The sequence below is a fragment of the Eurypyga helias genome, unplaced genomic scaffold (genome assembly GCF_000690775.1).
Source record: "Eurypyga helias isolate BGI_N326 unplaced genomic scaffold, ASM69077v1 scaffold6122, whole genome shotgun sequence".
Lineage (NCBI taxonomy): Eukaryota > Metazoa > Chordata > Aves > Eurypygiformes > Eurypygidae > Eurypyga > Eurypyga helias.
Genome location: NW_010236591.1, coordinates 43,914 through 65,710, shown reverse-complemented (window position 1 = coordinate 65,710; position 21,797 = coordinate 43,914). Strand labels below are relative to the sequence as shown.

General features: G+C 47.0%; 1 protein-coding gene across 1 annotated transcript in view; it reads right to left on the bottom strand.

The window, feature by feature from the left end:
• CADPS (Ca++-dependent secretion activator) overlaps positions 1 to 21,797 on the bottom strand; it is a gene marked incomplete at its 5' end in the record, with an annotated part of 133,733 nt that overhangs the window by 90,218 nt on the left and 21,718 nt on the right. Inside the window, 5 exons of the mRNA XM_010147145.1 lie at positions 5,604 to 5,816; positions 6,827 to 6,935; positions 15,104 to 15,170; positions 16,724 to 16,863; positions 20,526 to 20,637. Coding sequence (XP_010145447.1) covers positions 5,604 to 5,816; positions 6,827 to 6,935; positions 15,104 to 15,170; positions 16,724 to 16,863; positions 20,526 to 20,637 — 641 coding nt within the window. The remainder of the gene's footprint in view (positions 1 to 5,603; positions 5,817 to 6,826; positions 6,936 to 15,103; positions 15,171 to 16,723; positions 16,864 to 20,525; positions 20,638 to 21,797) is intronic.

The following is a 21,797-nucleotide window of genomic DNA, read 5'->3' as shown; positions in this document are numbered from 1 at the left end:
CATCTGCAAGTTGACAATACAGAAGACACAGCAGCGTTCTCATGATATCTCTAACTATCTAAAAAAATATAAAGCAATTAAAGCACAAAACTAATCATCTAATAGGATAGCGATGCATTGTAGTGCAAATACATGTAATGTTGCCAGACTCAAGTTCATTCATTCATTCACTCTTTCTTTCTTTCTTTCAAAGTGGCAAAAATCTGTATTTCCATCAAATTAAGCTTTTTTCTTTTTTTTTTTTTTTTTTAATTTTGGTGGTAAAGTCTGATAAGAATCCTCTTTGGAAATCCAAACATTTAGAAAAGAACAAAAGAGAAAGAAAAAAGAAAGTGTCTGCTGAGAAGGAATTCTGCCTGCTACCCAGGGATGTATTTATACACGCACGCACATACTCACTCACAGGGGAAAAAAAAAAAAAAAGAAAAGAAGAAAAAAGAAACAAAAGGAGGAAGAAGGAAGAAAAAAAAAAAAGGAGTCTCATTTGATGGCCAGGAGGGATGACACCGCCTGTTCCTTCTCATAATTGCATTCAGATACTCTGGATACATATTTGCCAGCTCTCATGACCCACTGATGCTATTCCCTCCTAAGGAACGCAGGCACTCACCAGGTATTAGAGAAACAGCTTTTAACACCAATAAAGGATTCGGACCGGGTGTATTTAAGACTGAACACAGACTACGGAGTAGCTCTTTTATGGCACAAGTTTGGACTTTTATCTTTTTCAAAGTAGCTATTCCAGTGGGAAAAGGTTAAAATAATATTTCCTCCAGCTTATTCTTTGGTAAGCATTGCTTGGTGATCGAGACCCATGCTAAAACATGACGATAATTTGGGGGAACAGCGGCACCCCTACATGATTCATGTATTTAAGTTGGAGTGGGTCAGCATCTCCAAAACCCGGGGTGACCCAGACAGCTGCTGCTTGCTGCCAAAATCATCTCCTACCAGGGTTAGGGGGGAGGGAACTGCCAAACCCCAATACCTCAGGCTTGTTTGCTCAAGGGGTTTTTTTGGGGGGCTTGTGTGGAATCCTGTACCTCATCCAGGTATCTCAGGGTCTCCTGCCCTACCTTTCTACGCTCTGAGGTGTCCAGGATTAGCCCCGCACGCTGGTGCGCTGCACCAAGCTAATCATCCGCATGGAGAGAAAGGATATTGTCAGAGTGCAAAATGATCTGTTTTCAGGCAGGAAGCAGTCAACTAGATGTAAATTCCATGAAACAAAAGAAGGTATTATTTACAGTTTTATTGTGATGTTAATTAATATTTACATCTTGGAATGAAAAATAGAAATGTTAATGATTGGCTTTACTAAGAGGATCACTTGATGCCAATGTGAAAGCCAGGGAGAGAAGGCAATTATGCAAACATCACATGCATCCTAATTTCAGTATGGAAACTTACATTTCAAACCTCAATTCAGGAAAATAACATGGAAAGTTTGTACTACAAAATCTAAACATGAGAAAGATTTAAGAGAAAAAAAAAAAAAAGCACATTGCATATGTCAGATAATCTGGTCTGATTATCTGAGCTGTGCTAGCTACAGGGAAGCACTTACCCTTGAGTCCAGCTAGAAGTTAGCAGGGTAAGAAGGAACAAACCAGAATAACATAAAGACTAGCAACAAGGCTCAGGAAAGCAGACAGGTGCCCTAACCTTGCAGCTAAATATTTGGGTTCAAGCAAAGAATGGAAAAGAAACTTAAAGGAAATGAAACCAACCGAAAAACAAAACAAACCACTTACAGCTGAAAATGTCTTAAGCAGCTCAATTAACCTCGCTACTTACTATGGGGGAACAAATCATTACAGATTCTCAAAACAACCAACTCTTTGTATATGGTGTGATTAACAGCCATTAAATATAAACAGACAGTAAAAGAATGAAATATAACCACAACGTAAAACAAGTACAGACCAATCTTTCGTGTTAAAAAGAAAAGGGTTTCCAAAAAAAAAAAAAAAGAAAAAGAACATTGAGCATGTTTGGGAATTTTGTTTGATGCATCACTAACACAGAACAAACGAAGATTGGTGCTTTCAGACAAGTGACCACTTTTATGAAGCTTAAATATTGCCAAAAGGTGTAAGATGTATGGGCAGCATTATTGACTACAATACTGTGCACGAGTTGAACGGTAAACAAGGAGGGTTTGGGTTTTTTCTTTCGCAATGCGAAGGTTGGAGGAAAGCACAGCTCTGCGTGAATGGAGCTTCGCTTGGAAATTGTAGCAAAACAAAAAAAGCAAAAAACTCTTCGCTCTAACAGGTATTGTTCACCCACATAAAAGGAATTGTAGAGTCATACGACAATGAATAGCAGGATCTATTTTTCCCCCCCTCCCAGCACTTAAATTGCAAATAAAATAAACTCCACCCTGCTTTGGAGCTGTCTGTTCACTTCCAGGTCAAGCGCTGCTACCCAGCTGCGGGTGGGAATTTGAGTGCTGCTCCAAGTTTGTATTTACTAAGTCAGAAGAGGTGGGAACCAAACAAATCCACCGTTCCTCCCACGCTTCCCCAACAGCAAACTACGTTCCCGTGACGTTCCTGTTTAACAGACAGCTCCATCTCAGGAGCGGAGGGCTGGATTTTCTCTGCGCGTGCATGCATGCGCGTGGGCCGGCTCCGACTACAACATGAAAGCTACACCAACAGTTACTTGTCAAATGGCTTAACATTTACTTCTTTGCACATCCTCATTCACCATAGCCTCTAATAAGCACAAGAAATACGACAGGTAGAAAGATAAATGTACGAGGATAAAATGTCTCAGCAAAAGTCCTTACCTTTCTGCAGGCAAAAAAAACCCCCAAAGCCCCAAAAAACCCAAACCAAAAAACCCAAGCCAAAAACACCCAGTAACAAACCAAGACCCTTTTAAAAATGCAATACTTGATATGTTTGAATTTGAAGACTGAAGGATCCAAGATAACGTATTTGTGCGTTTAAGGGTCCCGGCAAGGCATCGTGTGGGGTACGCATGACTCCCTTCTGCTTCCGGTTGTCGAACTGCTGCGCCCGGCGACTCTTGCAACGAGCGTCGCCACAGGCGAGCGTGGAAACAGGAAAAATGAGCAGCCCTTGCTGTTGAGATAAGGTGTGCTAGAGCATACCTCCTCCTCTTGTGGGATGAGGGTCCGGTGCACAAAGAGCTGTCAGAGGGATCTAGACCCAAGGGAGGAGGAGGAAGACCGAGGACAGAGCACACTGGCCCAGAGGATGCTGAAGTAGCACCATCAGACTGATGAGCTGACTGGTTTTCCCCTTCCAGGCTTTGCCACAACACAGCCAAGAGGGTTGCCCAGCATTTGCAGCAAAACGGAGAGCCTGAAGCTGCCCAGCTTATGGGGAACACACACTGCAGATGGAAAGAGGGTGGTGGCACACAAAAAGCTGAATGATCTGGATTTGGAGCTGGTATCAGCATGAGAACAAGTGAGAGAAACCCAGTTGAGATCCTGACCCCCGCAGATGCTCTGAAGGGACCAGGGGGTGAAATCTCAGATGTTTTCACCAGAAGCAAGGATGAGGGATCCCTGTCTCCTGGAAGGAGAGGGAGATGGAAAGAAAAAGGTCAAACCCATGGCACTGCTATCACTTTGAGCACGGTCAGGCTGATACAGGCTGCAGGACCATGAGCAGCCGGACGTGCCGGGCTGTGGTTAGATGCAGAGGACTCCTGGGACCTGTCACTGACTTCACTGCTCCCTGCCAGGGACTAGGACAAACCAGCTGCCTCTTCTCCATCCCAGTAACCTAAGCAGGGGAGTTCAGCTCTCCCCATGCTCACAGTGCTAGGCTGTGCATGGGAACAACATACCCGAAGGTCCATGGCCCCTAGCATCTCCTTTCCACTCCCAAACTCTTGGCAGATTTTGCTATGGCTGCTGCCAGGCAATTACGATGCCTCTGGGAAAGGGACCCTTCACTTGATCCCACATACTGGTCTGGCAAAGTGAAAACCTGGAAGGCTTCCTCAGTTTGCTGTTCTCTCCCTACCCTCATCCCAATCCACACGGATCATGCCGGGATGAGCAAAAGCGCATCCTCATTGTAACCACCATGCTGGGTATCCTTCAGCGTCGCGTGTTAGGGGAGGGAGCCACAAGCAGCTTCCCTCTGCTGCTCTCCCTGCTCCGCTCTGAAGTCTGTTGGCATGTAAAAAAGCAGCAGCAGGACCTGTGCCTGCTGTTTCCATGAACTCTTTGGCTAAGAGTTCTGGGCAGAGGGACATACAATCCCCAGGAGTGCTCCCAGGTCAGCACAACCCAGCCAGCTCTAGGGGCTGATCACAGCCAGTAAATACCCCACTTAAAAGAGGCCAATTCCTATCTCCCATTTTGGCTTTCCAAGAGGTATCCCTCCTTCCCAATCCTTTACATCTTGTACCCCCAAAAGGCAGTGACCTGACTGGGACAAAGAGGATGAGGGTCACCAAAATGAAGCTACTGACCACAGGTTTAACCACGCTGCTTCATGCTACGTCTCACTCACAGCAGCAGCGATGCAAGGCAGAAGGGAATCCAACATATGCAGGCAGTGGGAGGATAAAACCCCCAAAAGCAGCAAGCAGAGGTTTTCTGCTGTGACACTGATCAGACAGCTGTACGTCTCGCAGTGTTATTTTCTATAAATACTGACAGGAAGGAGTTAAACCAGTATAAAAGACAGTCAAATGATATTGATAAGCAAGGGGCAGATTTTCTGAGTTCCTTATAACAAAACGCTCCAAGTTGTAACAGCTTTAGAGAGACTATTTTAAATGTTAAAATCTGATTTAATTAGAATATTTTGCTAATATTTACCACTTTTTTCTTATTTTGCTTATATTTAACGACACTAGATCTTAAATTTTGCCGAAACTACTAAGAACTGCTGTATGTTACATGACAAAGAGGCTCGAGACGTGCGATCAAGACCTTAAAGAAAAATGAGCGAGGAGGCATTCATCTGGTTTATAATCAAATTACATTTGCAAGACAAAAGAAATTGCTCTAAATTTCAAATTAAGCAAACTGGGTATAACTGCATAGGACACGCAGCACTGCTGCGACTTAAGAGATGATTGCTTTAAATTCACATCTAACTGGCCTGCAAAGCAACCTGTTAAAAATACCATATGTTTTCCTACAGTTGAATATTCAACAGGAGACCTCTTTTTGTGTGTGCATTTCATACTTGCAAGATTTGCACCTGTAGTTCTGAGCACGTGAGGCGTTTGACAGACAGCTAATGGCGCTAATGAATCGCTCTGATCTGGGTGTGCAGTTTATTGTGGCGGGGTGCAACGCCTGTCTGCAGAAAGCAAGCTGGGTCTCGGGCTCTCAGACCCCAGTCTCTCCTCCATCAAGTATTGCACTTTAAAATACTCATTGACAAGTTCCCCAAGGAATTTTTTTTTCTTGGGTTTGGTTGTGATAAACACACGGGTTAACTGCTTCTGGATCCACTGATGTAAAAAGCAGCTTAATGATAATGAAAAAAAAGTTTCATTCTGGAGTCAGAAAACACGTGTGCGAACATTGATTTACATCAGTGCAGAAAATCTTTCCATCAAAGACTTCTGCTGTCGAGGAGAACTTAGCTACTTACAAAATTGAGAGATTGGGGCGTCTAGCTGGGGTACATTTCCTCCTTTAGCATTTAGCTTTTGCACTTGGGTGGGCGGCACAGGTTTGTGAGACTGGCCGGTGGCTCGGTACATGGCTTGGACCCACAGGATACGGTCCTGCTCATCGTCACTTGCAAAAATCACCGTGTCTCCTTCCTTCACAGCGTTGAAGAATGCTCTGCCGCCCTCCAAACCTGGCAGGAGAGGAAGCGACAACAGAGTTTTGCAGACTGTAAAGCCAGCTGGGGCATCTCTCCCGATTTCCTACCCCACCGCCGCCCTGGGTGCCCCCCCAGCCCGCCTTGTGCCATCCCCGGCTCCTTGCCGAGCCAAGCCCCCTCCCCTGCACCAAACTCACTCGTGGGAGAGCCCAGTGGGTGCCCAGATAGCACGCTGCACCACGATGACTAAAACACACCCCAACACACTCGGATTAATTGCTTCTCCCCCCTGCAGCCCAGTCTGTGCCCGCCCACGTGGGTGGCACACTGGACCCCCATTACAAAGCAGTTCTGAGGAGATGTGTGTGGGGGGTCCCCATGAGAGCGAGGGCACCAGCGCTCACACTACACAAAAGGTGCTGGGTGACGTGCTTATTTCTGTCTTTGCTCTGATTCAGCACCCATCTTCCCCTCTCCCTGACATAGGAATTAACCTGGAATGAAGGTCTTGGCAACCAACCTACTGTGTCTTTCCTCATCTCCTCTGGGAATACCATTATCCAGGGCACACGAGGATCGAAATAAAAGAAATGCAGTGCTCCTCCACATAAAGAAGGGTCTCAGCACCACGTACACAACAGGCACCTCCAGGTACCAGGGGTGTTCTAATTCTGCCCCTTCTTACATCTATCAGAGAGAAAATAGGTCGGGCAAAAATGCTGGCTTGGTCCCATAAATATTTTCTACAATAAAAGCAGGCATAGCTGCTATTTTATGGAATTTCACTGGGATTTAAGCATCAAATTCACTGCGGCTTCCCAGAGAAGATGAGTCTTTCCCTCTTCCGGTGCTCCCTCCCAGCTCAATCCCTTAGATCTATTTATAGCAAAGTCATGCATAGCTAATGATCAGTATAAACACAAAGATATTTATAATAATGCTGATCGCAGTTCAGCTGCAAGTGGGGGGGGGGAGAGCGAGGAGTCCCCTTTGGGAGCACGTGGCAAGCACGAGCACAGCAGCCAGCCGCCGGCCCCCCGTACCTGGCTGCGGGTCGGTGTAGTCCACAGTGTATCCGTCAAGCTGCAGCAGCTCCTGAGGTTCAGCTTTTTTCTCCCGGTAGCTGCACATAGCAAACGTATATTGACTAACCTGAAGAAAATCACAAAGCTAAGATGGCACCGGCTGGTCACAAGGCAATCCGAAGCGCCTACAAACGCCGTACGCTGACGGTGTGTTTACAGGGACGGGGTGTGTGTGTAATTTTGATGGCCATTGCCCATACGAGACAGATTAAACTTTGTACCAGGCTTTTGCAAAGCTCTCTACCAACACGCCCTGCTGCGGCAGGCGTCGAATTCTCCGCATCAGTACATACAGCGGTTTAATTTCCTCCAGAAGAGGAAGCTCGGCGCTTTAAAACCCTCTATCATTCATCCCCAGACAAGTGCAAGAGTGACACCCTGTCACAAACAATGTGAGCTAAATTGCTAGGTGCCAGTCATATTAAAGCAATCTTAAGATCCCACTGATCTCGGCAGTTGTTGTCATCAGTGCTGTAAATGGCAGCTCTCACTCCTCTGAGGTACCATCTGCATGACACGACACATTCAATGTCAAGCTCTTGACGGAAGCCGACTCAGCTGCGGGGGCTCTGCCAGGCTCCCAAATCGCCTTTAGGAGCCCATCAGGCCGCATCAAGACCCCGTGCGTACTCGGCGTGCTGCGGTCTGGATGGGCGGCGAGCAGCTCGTCCGGGGAGGAGAGAGGATTCTCCGTGCCCCTGGCTAGGAACTCACAGGGAAATTTACTGTCAAATGATTTCAAATGACTTTGTTAAGGTTGTGTCACATCCTGGGCGCCTGACGTAATTTTATTCATCTGGACGTTTTCTTGACCTCTGGAGGAAACTTTAAAACTCTGGTGGGTGGAGATGGATCACGCTCGTCATTTTTTGGAAGTCAGGAGAGATCCTGAAAGAGGGGCAAGCGGCTGGGCTGGGGGATTTTTACTCCAAACTCCAATTGCTCAGCTACAAACACACAGGGAGCGCCTGTTCTGTTTTGGTGGCACGCACAGCTAATAAAATGTCATTCCTTTAAGTCATGGGACCTGTCTATTGGCGTAGCGTCTCCCAGCCGGCGCTCGGTATATTGCTGCCCTCTACGGGGTTCTGCTAGCTGCCAGCCTGCTCCCAGCAGCCCTGCCTGCACCGTGCCTTCCTCCAGGAACAGCTCCAAAAGCTACCTAAGAATAAACCCTATCATTAACACATTTGTGGGAGTAAGACTAAAAGCGATGCTTTAAGCATCTTGCATCCTCCTTAAAACAACCAGCACTGACGAAAGATTGACAAGTAACAGACCAATAGCAGGAGCACACCAGTGCATCTTCTCTGCTCTGAACTTTGAATGCATACCATCATACCGGCAACACAAGAATTAAAAAGATTAACACGAAGGAATCTAAAAATAACCTGGTGCCCCAACAGCACAAAATTCAGAGGAATCCTGCAGTGTTCTCAGTTATACTTGAAGGATATTGCTGCCATCTCCTGGAGAAACTCCTGAATGTGCTGTATTTATCCTGGAGATTTCACCGGAGCAGTGAGGATTAGATTTCTCTGTGTTAGACAGCCTGAACTTCAGGGACCGCACGACAAATTTAATTCCTGAAATGAGTCAGTGCTAACCTACGCTGACTGAAAGCATTAACACAACGAATGGGTTTCTTCTTCTCCCCTACGCTCTGCCGCAACAGGTAAAATTCCATTCAGCAGTTCTGTTCCTTCTTCCCTGACCCTGAATACGAGGTTTAAGTTTCAGGCTCTTCTTCATCTACAATTCCTCTCATCTTCAGAGCCAGAAAATATTCTTCATCCCTATCAATAAGCCAACCATACCAACGCAACAGTAATGTATGGAAACACACAGAGGCACTTCAGAGCTTATACCTCCCATGCTGAAAGTTCTAAGAGAGATGCAGACAGTGAGCTCTGGTAGAGCCATCCTGGGACAGAGGCAGACTGGCTCCTCCTGTTGGCATTGGCACGATTTGCTTGGAAGAAGCTGCCCCACATCATTCCAAGACACCTCTAAGAGAAACCCACAGGTGGGTCTACAACGTACCAGGAGTCTGAGCTCATTGGGTTCACATCCTACTTCTCTGCTCGCACGGCTCAAGCGCAAAGCCCAAGCTAGGGATTGCCGAGAGGCAGGCTGGGATCAGGCTGGAGGCCTCTGGAAAAGGTGCCAACTGTGCCGTGCGGAGCGCCCGCATCTGAACAACTCCAGCTGCTGACTTCCAGGACTGGCGTAGCAGCCTGTCTGTCCCGTCCCGCTGCCTAAAGCCCTGTCTGCTCGGAGTCAGGAGAGAGCTGGTGCCCTGGCTGCCAGTGCAGTGGGGCTCCTTCCACTCATGAGTGGTGGTAAAGCAAACCCCGACAAAACGAGACGCTGGAAAGCTCGGTATGTCACGATCATGCTTCGCAGCTGAACAGCACTGCGGGGTCAAGTGGAGATCGTAGCTTGCCTTTCATCAGTCCTCTAAAATACTGTGCTTTACAGAGCCTGCTTGCTGTAGAATCTTAGAACTGGCCAGACAAGTGAAACGGTTAATAGCAGAAATTAATCTTACAGCCTGCTGAGTTCACACTGAACCATAGCTGAGTATGACAGCGAGCGAGCAGATGGGATGGGCAAGATGAATGGTTTGAGTAATTGGAAAAAACACAGATACAGAGAGGAAACTGAAGGAAGACAGAGGAGAAATCTCTGCCCAGTGAGGGACAAACTCCCAAAGCAGCTGGGATTTCATCCAGGGACTCGATGAGGGCCAGGAAAGGAGCATCTAAGGAAGCTGAACCGAGAAAAACGAAAAGAGGGGAAATAGTCCAAGGCTGCCCTGGCTGGTTCATTATGAAAAAGGGAAAATGCTTTGAGAAATAATTTGAGACAAAAGAACAGAAGGAAAGGAGGAGAAAAAAGAGAAAAAGACAAAGAAATTCAGGAAAGGGGAAGCAGACAGCAGGAGACAAACGCCAAAGTTCACTATTCCCAGGCTGCTAAATTAGATCTGACTTTCTTGGCACTCGACCATATTCTGTCACCAGCTATATAATCCGACTGATTAATAAATACAGTAGATATGTATTAACCAGTCCTGACTTCGTCCTTGTTTTTCCACCAGAGACTCCTGCTCTAGTGAGCACTGCTTTCCCCAGGATCCTGCTCGAACCTGTTAATTGTTGTCCCTCACACTCCGAGCTCAGTCATCCGCCTACCCCGTTCTCATTGTTGACATAACGCTGCCCCACTTGGGTTAAATTCTTAAACGGACCTTTCCTAGATTAACAGCATGCATTTTGTCCCAAGGGAGAAAAACTGTGCTAAGATACTGCCAGCTGTAATACAGCTTTCCACTTTGATGGGAGACTCTTGTCCTCTGGTTGCAGCTCTATGTTGGCTCCCGAGCCCTTTCCTGACACAAATGAGCAGAGGAAAGGACCTAGCTTAAAGAAACAAATGGGAAAACAACAGTTTTCACATCTCACAACGCCCATTCAGCCTTAACCACTTGCACATAGCAGTTGTCCTAACTTCTTCCTTCAAGCAGGAGGTGTGCGTCTGCTCCCTTCGGGCAGGGCTGCAGGACGGGAAACCATCCACGTGAGTACGGATGGGACATGCAGGATCTACCGCAGCCAGGTGTAACGAGCTGCGGCATCTATTTACCCAGCAGCTCCCAAACATCTTGTATTTACCATCAACACTCAAGGTTTCTCAAGGACCACCAGCTATGCCCAGTTCTCAGCGAGGGTGTCATGGAAAACGTGATTTAATATGATTACGGGGACCAGCTATGGGTCATTTACCTTGACTTGAGGACCACAGTCTAGGATCGCTGGCGTAGTACGCTGCAACTTTGCTGAATTATTTTCAAATTCTGTTGGTTACTCAGTTACTGAACACTTCAATTCATTTTATCCCAAGTCAGCTGAGTTTTGCTAAAAGCAGAAACTGTCACTGTTAGTCTAAATTATGATGAGTTCAGGGAGTCTGTCACTACAACAATGGATCCAGGCGTAGACACCGCAACTGGTTTTAATCTGCAGAGAGTTGAACTGGTTCCAACAACATTCTGCAAACACCATCAGACACAATCAGCTGAAAACTGCTTCAAGCTACTCAGCAGACATGTCATCCAGGTACCATGGAGTGTTACTTCCCATATGCTGCCAGAGCACAGAAACGGGGTTATGACAAGAGAAGAACAGATTCAGTCTGAAATCTCAGTGTAATTAATTCACTTGCCCTTAAGAATCATTATAAGAAATTTCCTCCCGCAAAGCCAGCAAACCCACCAGAACCAACAATCGTGTTGTTGCCAGTACAGCACATCAGAGCTCGCTAAGAAGTAATACAATCTCTGTCAGCTATCAAAAATCCCAGCTTTTGCACCATCAAGGGTCTAATTGGCAAACTGGCTGAAATTTGTATGCTGTGCTCAGGCAGCTGATACAGCAACTTAGGAAACATTTACAACATCTCCAATGGATGTACGTTTTCATTCCTAACCAGTCACAGAGAACTTTGCCCTAAATTGCTCCATTGCTTTCGTTACCGCTGCCACTGGCATTGCTGTTGCCTTTACGAAGCATTTTCCTCACTTGTGATGCTGCCGAACATTTCCATCCAAGCTCAGGGCCATATTCTGCCATCGCTTTCACGCTGCATATCTCAGGATTTAAAATTAGGCAAGTAACGAGTCTCTGCCATGTAATTTACATCTAATCAGTATTCTGCTCTTCTGCTGCTCATCTCAAAGGGTGTCTACGAGAAGGGTGGGCAGCGTGCGGAGAGGATGCGATTCATTCGAAAGAGAAAACTATCCCCTCGGAACGCACGGGCGTGTGCTTGGAGGAGCGGACCCACCAGCCGCGCTGTGCTGCGCACCCTCCCCGGGGGGCTGAACCAAGGCCACCCAGCAGCCCGTGTGCTGGGGAGGTCAGGCCCAGTTCCAGGAAAGGCACAAAGGAACCGCTCTCACCCACTACACCCAAACAAATCATCTCTTCTCCTCTACAACCCTCGCAGCTACACAGACACAGAAGGTGCGAGGGATTATTCCACCCAAATTACAAGGCAGTTATTGCTCCTTTCCCCTTCTCTCCGGGGCTTACACAAGCCAAGTGGCAGTGGAAGTGCTCCCGGCAGAGCTGCTTTTCCCACATAGGCACGCAAAGCCTCCGTTCATACCGGCGAGGCATCGCTGACACAAAAGAGACAAACTGCCATCAACACCTTCCTCCTCGGTGCCGCCCATGCAGTTTGGCACCTTTGTGCCTTGTTTAGGTGGTTATGAAGAGTTTGAGTATTTGTCACCACGAATTTCTTAACCGCTGGTACCGGAAGGCAGAGCGATGCCAAACACGGAAGGAACGGAGGCTGCGTCCATCTGAAACGGGGAAGAGGGGCAGGAGGGGGCAGAGGTCCAGGAGGAAGTGGTTGCTCTGAAAGGGATGGGAGAGAAGACAGAGCTGCAACAGAAGATGCTACAGGTAGGGGACAGAGACAAAGGATGAGAAAGGACACACTGAGTTATCCATCCAACCATACAGCCTTGCCCTCTTGGCAGTGTCACAGAATGACCAGACCGCTATATCCCAAATGGACTTTACACTTTGGATTCCATCTCTTGGCTCCGGTACAAGCAGAAGCCCGGTGCAGAAGAGCTGCTCCTTGTCTGTTCTTTACGTAATGGAGCCAGCTCACCTTCCCGCAGGGGGTTATTTTCTGTCTGTGGTTTAGCAGAGTTCAGAGCATCCTGGACATCAACACCTTTGCTGCCAATCCCTGTTCGTATCGGCACCCATCCTTTGCATTGCATGAAAAGCAAATGACAAACATACGGACAGCAAAGTATTTTTATTCCATCTTTATTGCCTGCTGACATGTTCAATATGCTCAAACTACATCTGAGGGACTGCATAGAGAGTGTTTCTTGTTTATATTTGATGTACGGCAGAACACTTTACATTGCACCAAATGTTGAGCAAACGGTAACATAACAGAGAAGCTGCAGTGGCAGCTGGAATTTCTGAGGTGGGCTACAGAGACTCTCTGAGGGCAAAAGTCTGCTCATCTTATTCAAATGAATTGCTTTTCTGGCCAAATTCTGCTCTTATATGCCAACTGACGAATACAGACCTAGTAACATGAGAAAACATGGAATAACTGAGCGCTTCAATTCCACAGCAAGCTGAAGAATATACAGCAACTGAAAACGAGAGAAGTAGCTGCAACCCCATCAAACGGCCAGAAGAAAGGCTCCTTGACAGAGACATGGGAATCCACAGCCAGAACTGCAAACCCTAGCACAGAGGAGTATCAATAGATTTATTTATGGGAGAAGCTATGTCAGGAAAGAGGACTTTCTGCTTTGAAGAATCCCTGTTTGCAGGGAAAAAGGGACTGAGAACTTGGTCTGATAGGAATGAATCCTCTCTCGGGGAAAAGCGATACTAGTTGCTCTGCAGGTGATAACAGACCACCATGGCACTTCTAACTTCATTTCACAATTATTATATTCATTTCACAATAAAGCAATCCCTCAATCCCTGCCCAAGAACAGGCCACTGCATAACATTCCCAAAAGGCCTTCCCTTCGTTATGGCCTCCTGCTGCTTCTTACCCCGGAGAAAGTTCGGGATTTACCTCCACTGGTCTAGCTCTGCAAGACGCCGGGCTCCCCTCCGCGGTGCTGAGCACCCTACCTCACCAGGGACCTGGCAGTCCCTGCACAGAGGGTGCATTTGCAGAAGAGATGCCTCTAGGAACGCATTACTGAGATCCTAAACCCATCACTTTTGCCTAAATCTAAATATGCTGCTTGGGCAGAGGTATCCCCTGCAGCTGCTCTAGTGTAACTCCCCGACTTCTCTGGCCATTTTGACCCCATCTGTAGTATAAAATGAGTACTTGAACTGTCGTTGCTGATCATACTTGGTTACTGGACTAGGTACTCAACTGGTCTGTCCAAATAGGCTCCTACTTACACAGGTCACACACATCATGGTCCCTTTTACCTCCCCAGGTTGGATTTTCTTATCTGCCACACAGTTTAGTGCTATGGAGGCTAGCAGTGATGGAAAAACAGGGAACGCGATAAAGCTTCCTACTGAGACAGTTGAACTTGGAGTAATGATTAACTCAAAGCAAACTAACCAGTTTACACCCGGTGACTTAGCACCAGAGAAGCCAGCTGGGTAAGGTGGAAGACAGACCACGTGGAGTCCTCCCCTTACCGGCACAGGAACACCAGCACACAAACATGCTCCATCCCTAATGTGGAACTGCTGCACCTGGTTTACACCACCTCTGTTCTTACACACAGGTGGAATCCTGGCCCCCCTGCAGCAAGCTTGCATTCTGCTTCATCGGCAGCAGGATTTCACCCTCTGACTTGATCACCTTGGATCTGTGCTGGCACAAGACCTCAGTTGGATCCCGTGTTATTCCATCTGTGTTGCTTTGATCACAGGACCCTGCACAAAGCTTCTGTTTCTCATACTTGGAGACACCTGGGGAACCCAGAGAGGAGCGAGGGACAGACAGACCCAAGAGGACTCTGTGACTTTATCAGGCTGGTGTGAAGATGGAGCTGCTCAAAGTGCAGCCCCACACTTCTGTGGCCAAGGCAGCGGTTTCAGGTGAGGGAAGATCTAACACACCAAGTACTCACCACGTCCTTTTAGGTCACAGAGGCCCTGTTTCCTGGAAATTCTTAACATGGTCAAATATACAGATCTACTGAAACTGAGAGAGCAGAAGGTGAAAAAAAGAAAAAAGGGAAAAAGGAAGAAAGACGCAGCAAAATGATGGATGAGAGCTGTGGGCAATGCAAGGCAGTAATGAACATGAAGGCAAGATAAACATCAAGAACCGGCTGACGTAGCCAGTGATGAAACTTCTGCAGATTTCAATGGACTTCAGAGTTCACCTGGAGGCTCAGAGAGCAGCGTTTGCACCCAAGTACCACACCAAGACAGACCGAGCTTCCTCCTCAACTCATTAATTCCTCACTCAGATGGGTTCTCCATTTCACCAAGCATTCACGCGCACCAGGAAACTCATGGCTAGAGGTCTGCCACTGGGATACCCTTGAGAACATGCACTCCTTTAGAAAAAAATCCATGACTTAACAGACACCCTGTGCAGAACCACAGCTCAACATCAATTACACAGCACTGCAAATGGCCAGAGGAAAGACTTCATTATCTCAGCTTGTGATTTAAGATCACTTCTAGTTAAATCTGTTACCTGGACCAGGACAAAGAATCGCTTCTTCCATCTCTTCCAAACATTTTTACCAATGGCCCATAAATATCTAGGAGGAAAAAATAGGTGAATTCAGTACACAAGTGACTGTATGTTGTTCAGTATGTTTTCTTTACACCTAGAAACTGAAATTAATGCACAAGCAGCAGTCATTACAAGACACTTAAACACATTCATGAATGCTGCTGAGCTTATTTTCTAGCCTGAACAAATAACCTGTAAAGAAAGTGACACAAAAAGCTCCCAGAGTCTTAAGGTTACACAGTATTAATTCTTTCTTCCTCTTTGTCTTTCACAGCTTGCTCAGAATTTAGAAGCCCTTTAATGCCAGTGAAAAGCTATGCCACGCTCGGATGGGTGACGAATACATTTGCAACGGAAGAATTAAGGGAGAGAAACTCCAAATGTTGCTTTAAGCCTTCACAAAACCATTTGGCTGAGGGGAGCTGTCAAACAGAGGGAGACCTACTGCATCAAAACCAGTACCTGGGATCCCAGTATCCACTAGACTGACTAAACCAGGGCACTTACTCAGTTTGAGATGAATTCCTAGAAATCGCTTGGCTACAGATATTCAAGCAGCCTGAATAATTTCTAAGGAGGAGTGAATTTGCTGTTGTCCACAAAGAAAGAATTAACTTTTAAAATTAACGTCAGCATTAGCGTTTCATTTCTGTGATGACGTGGCCACTGTGACACTGTAATACGAACACTGGAAAACCCAGTGGCACCACCAGACTAATAATAAGCACAAGGACATTATACAGTATTAGTATGTTTTATGTATGATTATAATTACTTCAGTTCTGGCTCAATAAATAGAAAAACAATTCCTTTTTGGTTATGCTAGTGGTTCCTTATGCCAGAAGAGATCCAGCACACTTTTGCTGAATGTTTAAGCCACAAAACTCCAAGTCACACAAACGTGGGCAGAGTCCTCAGCTAGTTCAAGAACAGGATAATAACTGTCCTTTTTCCTACCGCCGCTAATGTCAACAGAGCGACAATCTCAGTTCTGATAGCAAGCTACTGTGATAAACCACACAGCTTTAAGCAATATCTTGTAAATCAAACGTTAGTTGAAGACAGTCTGAGAAAAACCAGGACTGCTCAGCCCTGTTGCCATCGTTCCAGATCATTAGCCCTGCTCCAGGCAACTGCTATGTAAGTGTGCTGTGTATCTTGGTATAACTCATGACAATCATGCTGGAGTTTACTTCCAGCGGAAGGTGCACTGTGCTTTTTCTTCTGACAAGTCGATACAGGGAAACACAGAATAACCCAGGCAATTAAACCATTCTCAATAAGAGAGTTGGGCAGTTCACATGTTACTCCCTTACAGAAAAAAAAAAACCACCCTAGCAATTTCCTGAGGAATAGCGTTTAAAATTTAAACTGTTTGGCTGATACACATTAAAAAGACTATGCTAAGAATACAGGAAGTGCATTATAAATGACTAAACTAACGCCATTTTTATATTTATCTTTCTTTTGACCTCCTGTGAACTTGAAAAAAAGAGTTTCTCTTCCAGAATCTTAAAAAAGAGAATTTCTGAATGCACATTCAAAACAAATTGAGTTGAGATCGAGATAAGCATTTACCCAGAGTGCTTCATGTTTTGAGGCTTATCCATTCGCACGGCAAGCTTGATCTTCAGGTCTTGATCCGGGCAGTTTTTGGAAACAGTCATTTTGTGCCACTCTGATTGCTTTGGGCTATTGGGAGTAGGGTGGAGAACAACCTGCGAGTGTCAAAATCAACAACATTAAAGGGAAAAATTATTCACCAAGTGGGTTTTAATGGAGAGCCAAAATCACATCAGATGAGCTATTTTCCCCCTATTACCAGTTCCCAACATCTAAGGGAAGACCGTGGTAAATGAATTTGCAACGGCCCAGGTAAATCAGTGTAGATGTGACAGTGGACTGTTGTGATTAGCAAACCAGCAACAAGCTTCTGCTGAGGTTGCCCACTGCAATCCCCCACTTTCAGCCTTGTATAACTCAGTCAACCTCCAGCCTTCCTGACATTTCCCACGTGACATGTGCTGTTTTGAGGGCTCAGCAAGCTCTGCCTAAAATGGTTCACCTACTGCTGGTCAGGTTGCAGGGAAGCTGGTTTGATTTTTGCTCACTGTTAAGACTGGATGCAGTAGGCAGTGTTTCAGAGGCCGCTCTGTCTGACTGCACTACAACAGCAGATAAAATCTGCATCACACACGTCATGACAGCAGTGGCTGCCGGACTCTCTGCTCCATTTCATGCAGCAAGGAAACGACAGGGCGGTCTCCAGCCGGGGTAAAACAGTGCAACACCAGTGGCTGCAGTGGAGCTGAGCAGATGAACACCGATGGAAGCACTGGGCTCAGCAAAGAAACCAAAAGGCTCCTGTGCTGGTTTTGAGATGGCTTAACCCTCTCCTCTTTCCTATGCCCATTCCTCTTCTGATGCTTTCACTCTCAGAGGTGACTTTGCCTGGCACAAATTCATTCTTGAGTGATATGAATCTCCTTTAAATCCATTAACCTTTATGCAAGCAAATTATTTTAGAAGTGGCAGCATTCGCCCTCATTATTTGACGTGCTGCCATCACTCATCCCTTGCTCGCGCCTAGTCCGCACACCTGCCAAACTCAAGCCCAGATGATAATCTGGTATTCCTCTGCTCTTCAACTTCACTGCTAAGTCAACAACCTAGGGGCTGTTTTCCACCATAATATCCTTAAGGCCATTACCCTCTGATGAATGATTTTAAAAATGATCTTATTACCTCCTCCAAAGAACAGGTGAACATCAGTAGATTCTTGACTTCACCCTTACACATCAACATTATTTATCACTTCTTTTATTGGATTAGACTAATGCTTTCTCTGGCAGGAATCTAAAGCTGTTATTAGTTACATAAGTAACTGAGCAACACCAGTCCGTACTGCATCACTTTTGGAATAAAAAGCACATTTAAGCAAATCCTGAAGATGTGAAGTGAGTCCTCCATGCAGGGTGGTGTTGGAAACATGGATGGACCCAAACTCTTGAGCAGTATCCAAGGACCCCTGCCACAAGGCAGGTCATGCAAGCACATAGCCTTGCACTAAACCACATTTCTTAGCAGGGCAGCAGCCACTCAGGGGGTTTGGGATGCTCTCTACTTTGATTTCTACCTCTTTTTCATCAAAAGGCACATAAGCTTTGCTCAGTGTTGTTGTAATTCATGGCTCTTCCCCTCCTTGCTCTCAGTAGATGAAGTCTTGGCATGGCTGAAATCCGTGGGAGCCTTGCCACCAGCTTCAATAGGGCCAGGATGTATTCCCATGCCTTCAGCTGCCCATCCAGCAGTTTAGGGCTTGGGAGCATTTTCCAGCTCTCCCTTGGATAAAAGTGGCGAAATGAGGAGTGCCGGCCGGTTGCCAATTTAACACTCGCAATAGAAAGTGGGCATTGTACATGCCTGGCAGACCACAAAGCTGCTTCTCAAAGGGTGGCTGAGCACGGGTGTTTTTGTGTACAAAACCTGCTTCCCTCCTCTCTCCGTGCAGAAAGGTTTGTGCCCACTCCAACAGCTAAACCAGGGGCTTAACACGCTCCCGGTTTCATTATTGCATTAAAGGAGAAATCCCGATGCAGCCTGAGCAGACACGCGTCATCTCGGCCGCTCTGGGCACACCGAGCATCCCTTTGAAGTTCGGCCGACTGAAAGAGCTGGTGGCCACGGGCCAGGGGAAATCACCACCCGGCTCCCCGCGCTCGCCGCTGCTGGCCCACGTCCTTCGGCCTGCAGAAGCTCAGAGCCGAGGGACGGCTTCCCGCAGGACTGGGAATGAAAGCGTGTTTGGTGGGGCTGGCTCAGCAGCATTTCAGGGCAAGAGGGGTTGCCTGGGGGCCTGCTGTCCTTCTCAGAACAACATGCGTGGCTAATTGCTTCCCCAGACCAGCAAAGTCAGCACTGCTCATGGCTGCCAGTGGAAACAAGACTTAACAAAGCAAGCGGGTCTACACCGAGTGTAACTACTCAGGGGAAAAAGCCCTGAACGGCATCGCGGCCAGCTGGGCGGAAAGCTCTGCTCAGCACGCTGCAGGGATAAAGGCAGGAGTGCCGGGCTGCTTGGAGAAGGAGCTTTTCAAAATAATCCTGGAAATATTACGATGCTGTGCAGCAAAGCAAGGGCAGGGCTTCGGCCGGAGTACTGCAGCCTAGTGTCATGCCCTTTGTCATAAAAGGAGCACGACAGGGAGAAGGGAAGGATGGAGGTGTGGATGAGGAAAGTCCAAAGGTGCTGTGACTCTCTTTGAAGAGAAGACTGAGAGGAGAAAAGAAAGGGTAGCTTTGCTTTTCTCTCTCTCAAGTGTGAGAACAAAGGATGCTACAAATAGTTAAAATTAACATAAATTATATGAGACAAAAATCACATACCACCATAAAGATATAAATTAAATCAACACCTCACTAGGACCTTGGAATGTTTGGCACTTGCAGGAATAGGATGAACGCAAGACCACATTAATTAGGAAAAGCTTTGTTGCACGGACACAGACTCTCCTGTGTCAAGGCACAAGCAGCCACAGAATTAGCAAGAAACACCCCAACAGGTTAGTCCATAATTGGAAATACCGTACTTGGGCTTGACACAGGACCAGTGGCTTTCTTGGCCACAGGCAAGACAGAGCCCAGGCTGCTCCTGGAGATCACTCAGGCCATGCTGAGCCGTGACTTTGATGGGGTTTTCACCACGCTGATCTCACCCCCAAGGAGCTGAGGAAGGCATGACAGGGAGTCTGCTGCCACTTATGCCTGGGGCCAACACAAATTATACAGTTGCAGAAAATCCATGGAGACTAACTGAAGTGTCCCAAAGCCAGAGAAAAGTGTCATCCACAGATATTCTGAAGCTCTGGGCTGCAGCAGTCCAGCTCCCCCGATGCCAACAGTTCAGCCCCAATCCCCAGGGGAAGCCAGGATTTCAAGCCCTTTGCAGTGAGTGCAGTCAGTGCTTTCAAACGCTCAAACTGTGCACCGGCTGCTCAGCAGATAGGAGAGCAGCTTAACATTCTCCTGCCAAACTTAAATCCCCTCTTTTTGCTTCAGCATAATCCCCTTTTCTGCCTCAGGAATGTCCATTTCCGTAAGCAACTTCTAAGGCTTTCCGGACTGCCAATATCGCACACAAGATCCTCTGCCTTTGCTCCGTGCAGGCACAGCCAGCTGAAACGCTGCCACTGAAAACTCACAACAAAGACAGCATGCGCGATGCACTCCTTTCCAGCAGTGAGGGCTTGCTTCCCCCCACCCCCCGAAGCTTGGCAAAAAAGCAGAGCATGTTGTGCTCCAAAGATATTTCCGTACAGGAGAGATTTCTCCAGAAAAGCAGGGCCAGAAGGAAACATTATTAAACTCAAAATCTCCTTACCCTCCCAAGCTCTTTGTCCTCCAGAGCCAGCACCCCTGTGCTCTCCGTGAACAGCTTCACCTTCACCGCAGGGAGCGCGTGTGTCGTCGTGAAGTCTCCTTGGGTGCCCCAGCTGTGGAAAGAAGGACAGGGAGATGTTCAGCAGCGCTCCGCCTTGGGCCTGTGATGGTTAAACGAAAATGTCCTGTCAGGCACAAGCAGAAGTGGATGGGCTGTCTGAGTGACAAGGGCACTAATTTTCTTCGGAAAATGTGGGACAGCTGTTTGGAAAACCCACCATGGTTCCTTGGGGAACAAAATAGAGTATTTGGGAGCAGCACGAAACCACCTTCGAGAGAACTTTTCTGTTTAGAAAGAACAATGTCTCCTGCAGCAACAGCCTGTATAGTCACAACAGAAGTTGAGGATTGAGGACATCCGCACCTAAGACATCTCTAACCACTCAAGCCTCTGCTCTTCTCTTGGCTAATTAACCTCTCCTTTCCATGTTGACAGTGAGGTTTGCTTTTTCTGAATAAAACTCATCTTAATCTGGGTCCTCTCCTGAGCCCCAGCCCAGTACTCCAGCCCAGGTTTAAATTCAAGCCTGGACTAAGCCTAGTTTGCTGGAACTGCAGAGCAGGACACCAGCTCCTTGGGGATGGGAAGCAGTACCCGGGAAGTGGCCACCTCTCCAAATATGCAATGAAACAAGATCTCTGTCTACTACTGGTACTCCATGGGTCATCCCCCACCTCATGCCATGGGTTGGAAGGCAGCACTATGGAGCACAGTACTAGAACCCCCCCTCCAGGCAGGCATGTTTCTAGAAGATATCTCCAAGTTGCTGCAACCACAAGCCACCTGAGCATGCAGAGAATGTGAACTCCTTCCATGTGGGACGGGGTCCCAGCTACAGTCTGCCAACACCTACAGCTAAACTTGCCATTTTAAGACTGGCAAGGGAATATCATAGGAAAAATCATAGAATCTTGAGGTTGGAAAAAACCTGTAAGATCAAGTCCAAGCGTTAACCCAATACTGCTGACACCACCACTAAACCATGTCCCTGAGCACCTTTGTCCACATGTCTCAAAATCCCTCCTGGGATGGTGACTCCACCACCTCCTTTGGCAGCCCCTTCCAATCCTGACAGCCCTTTCCAGGAAGAAATTTTCCCTAATATCCAATCTAATCCTCCCCCAGCACAACTTGAGGCCATTTACTCTTCTCCCATCATTTGTCTCCTGGGAGAGGAGACAAACCCCCTCTCTCTGCACCCTCCTTTCTGTG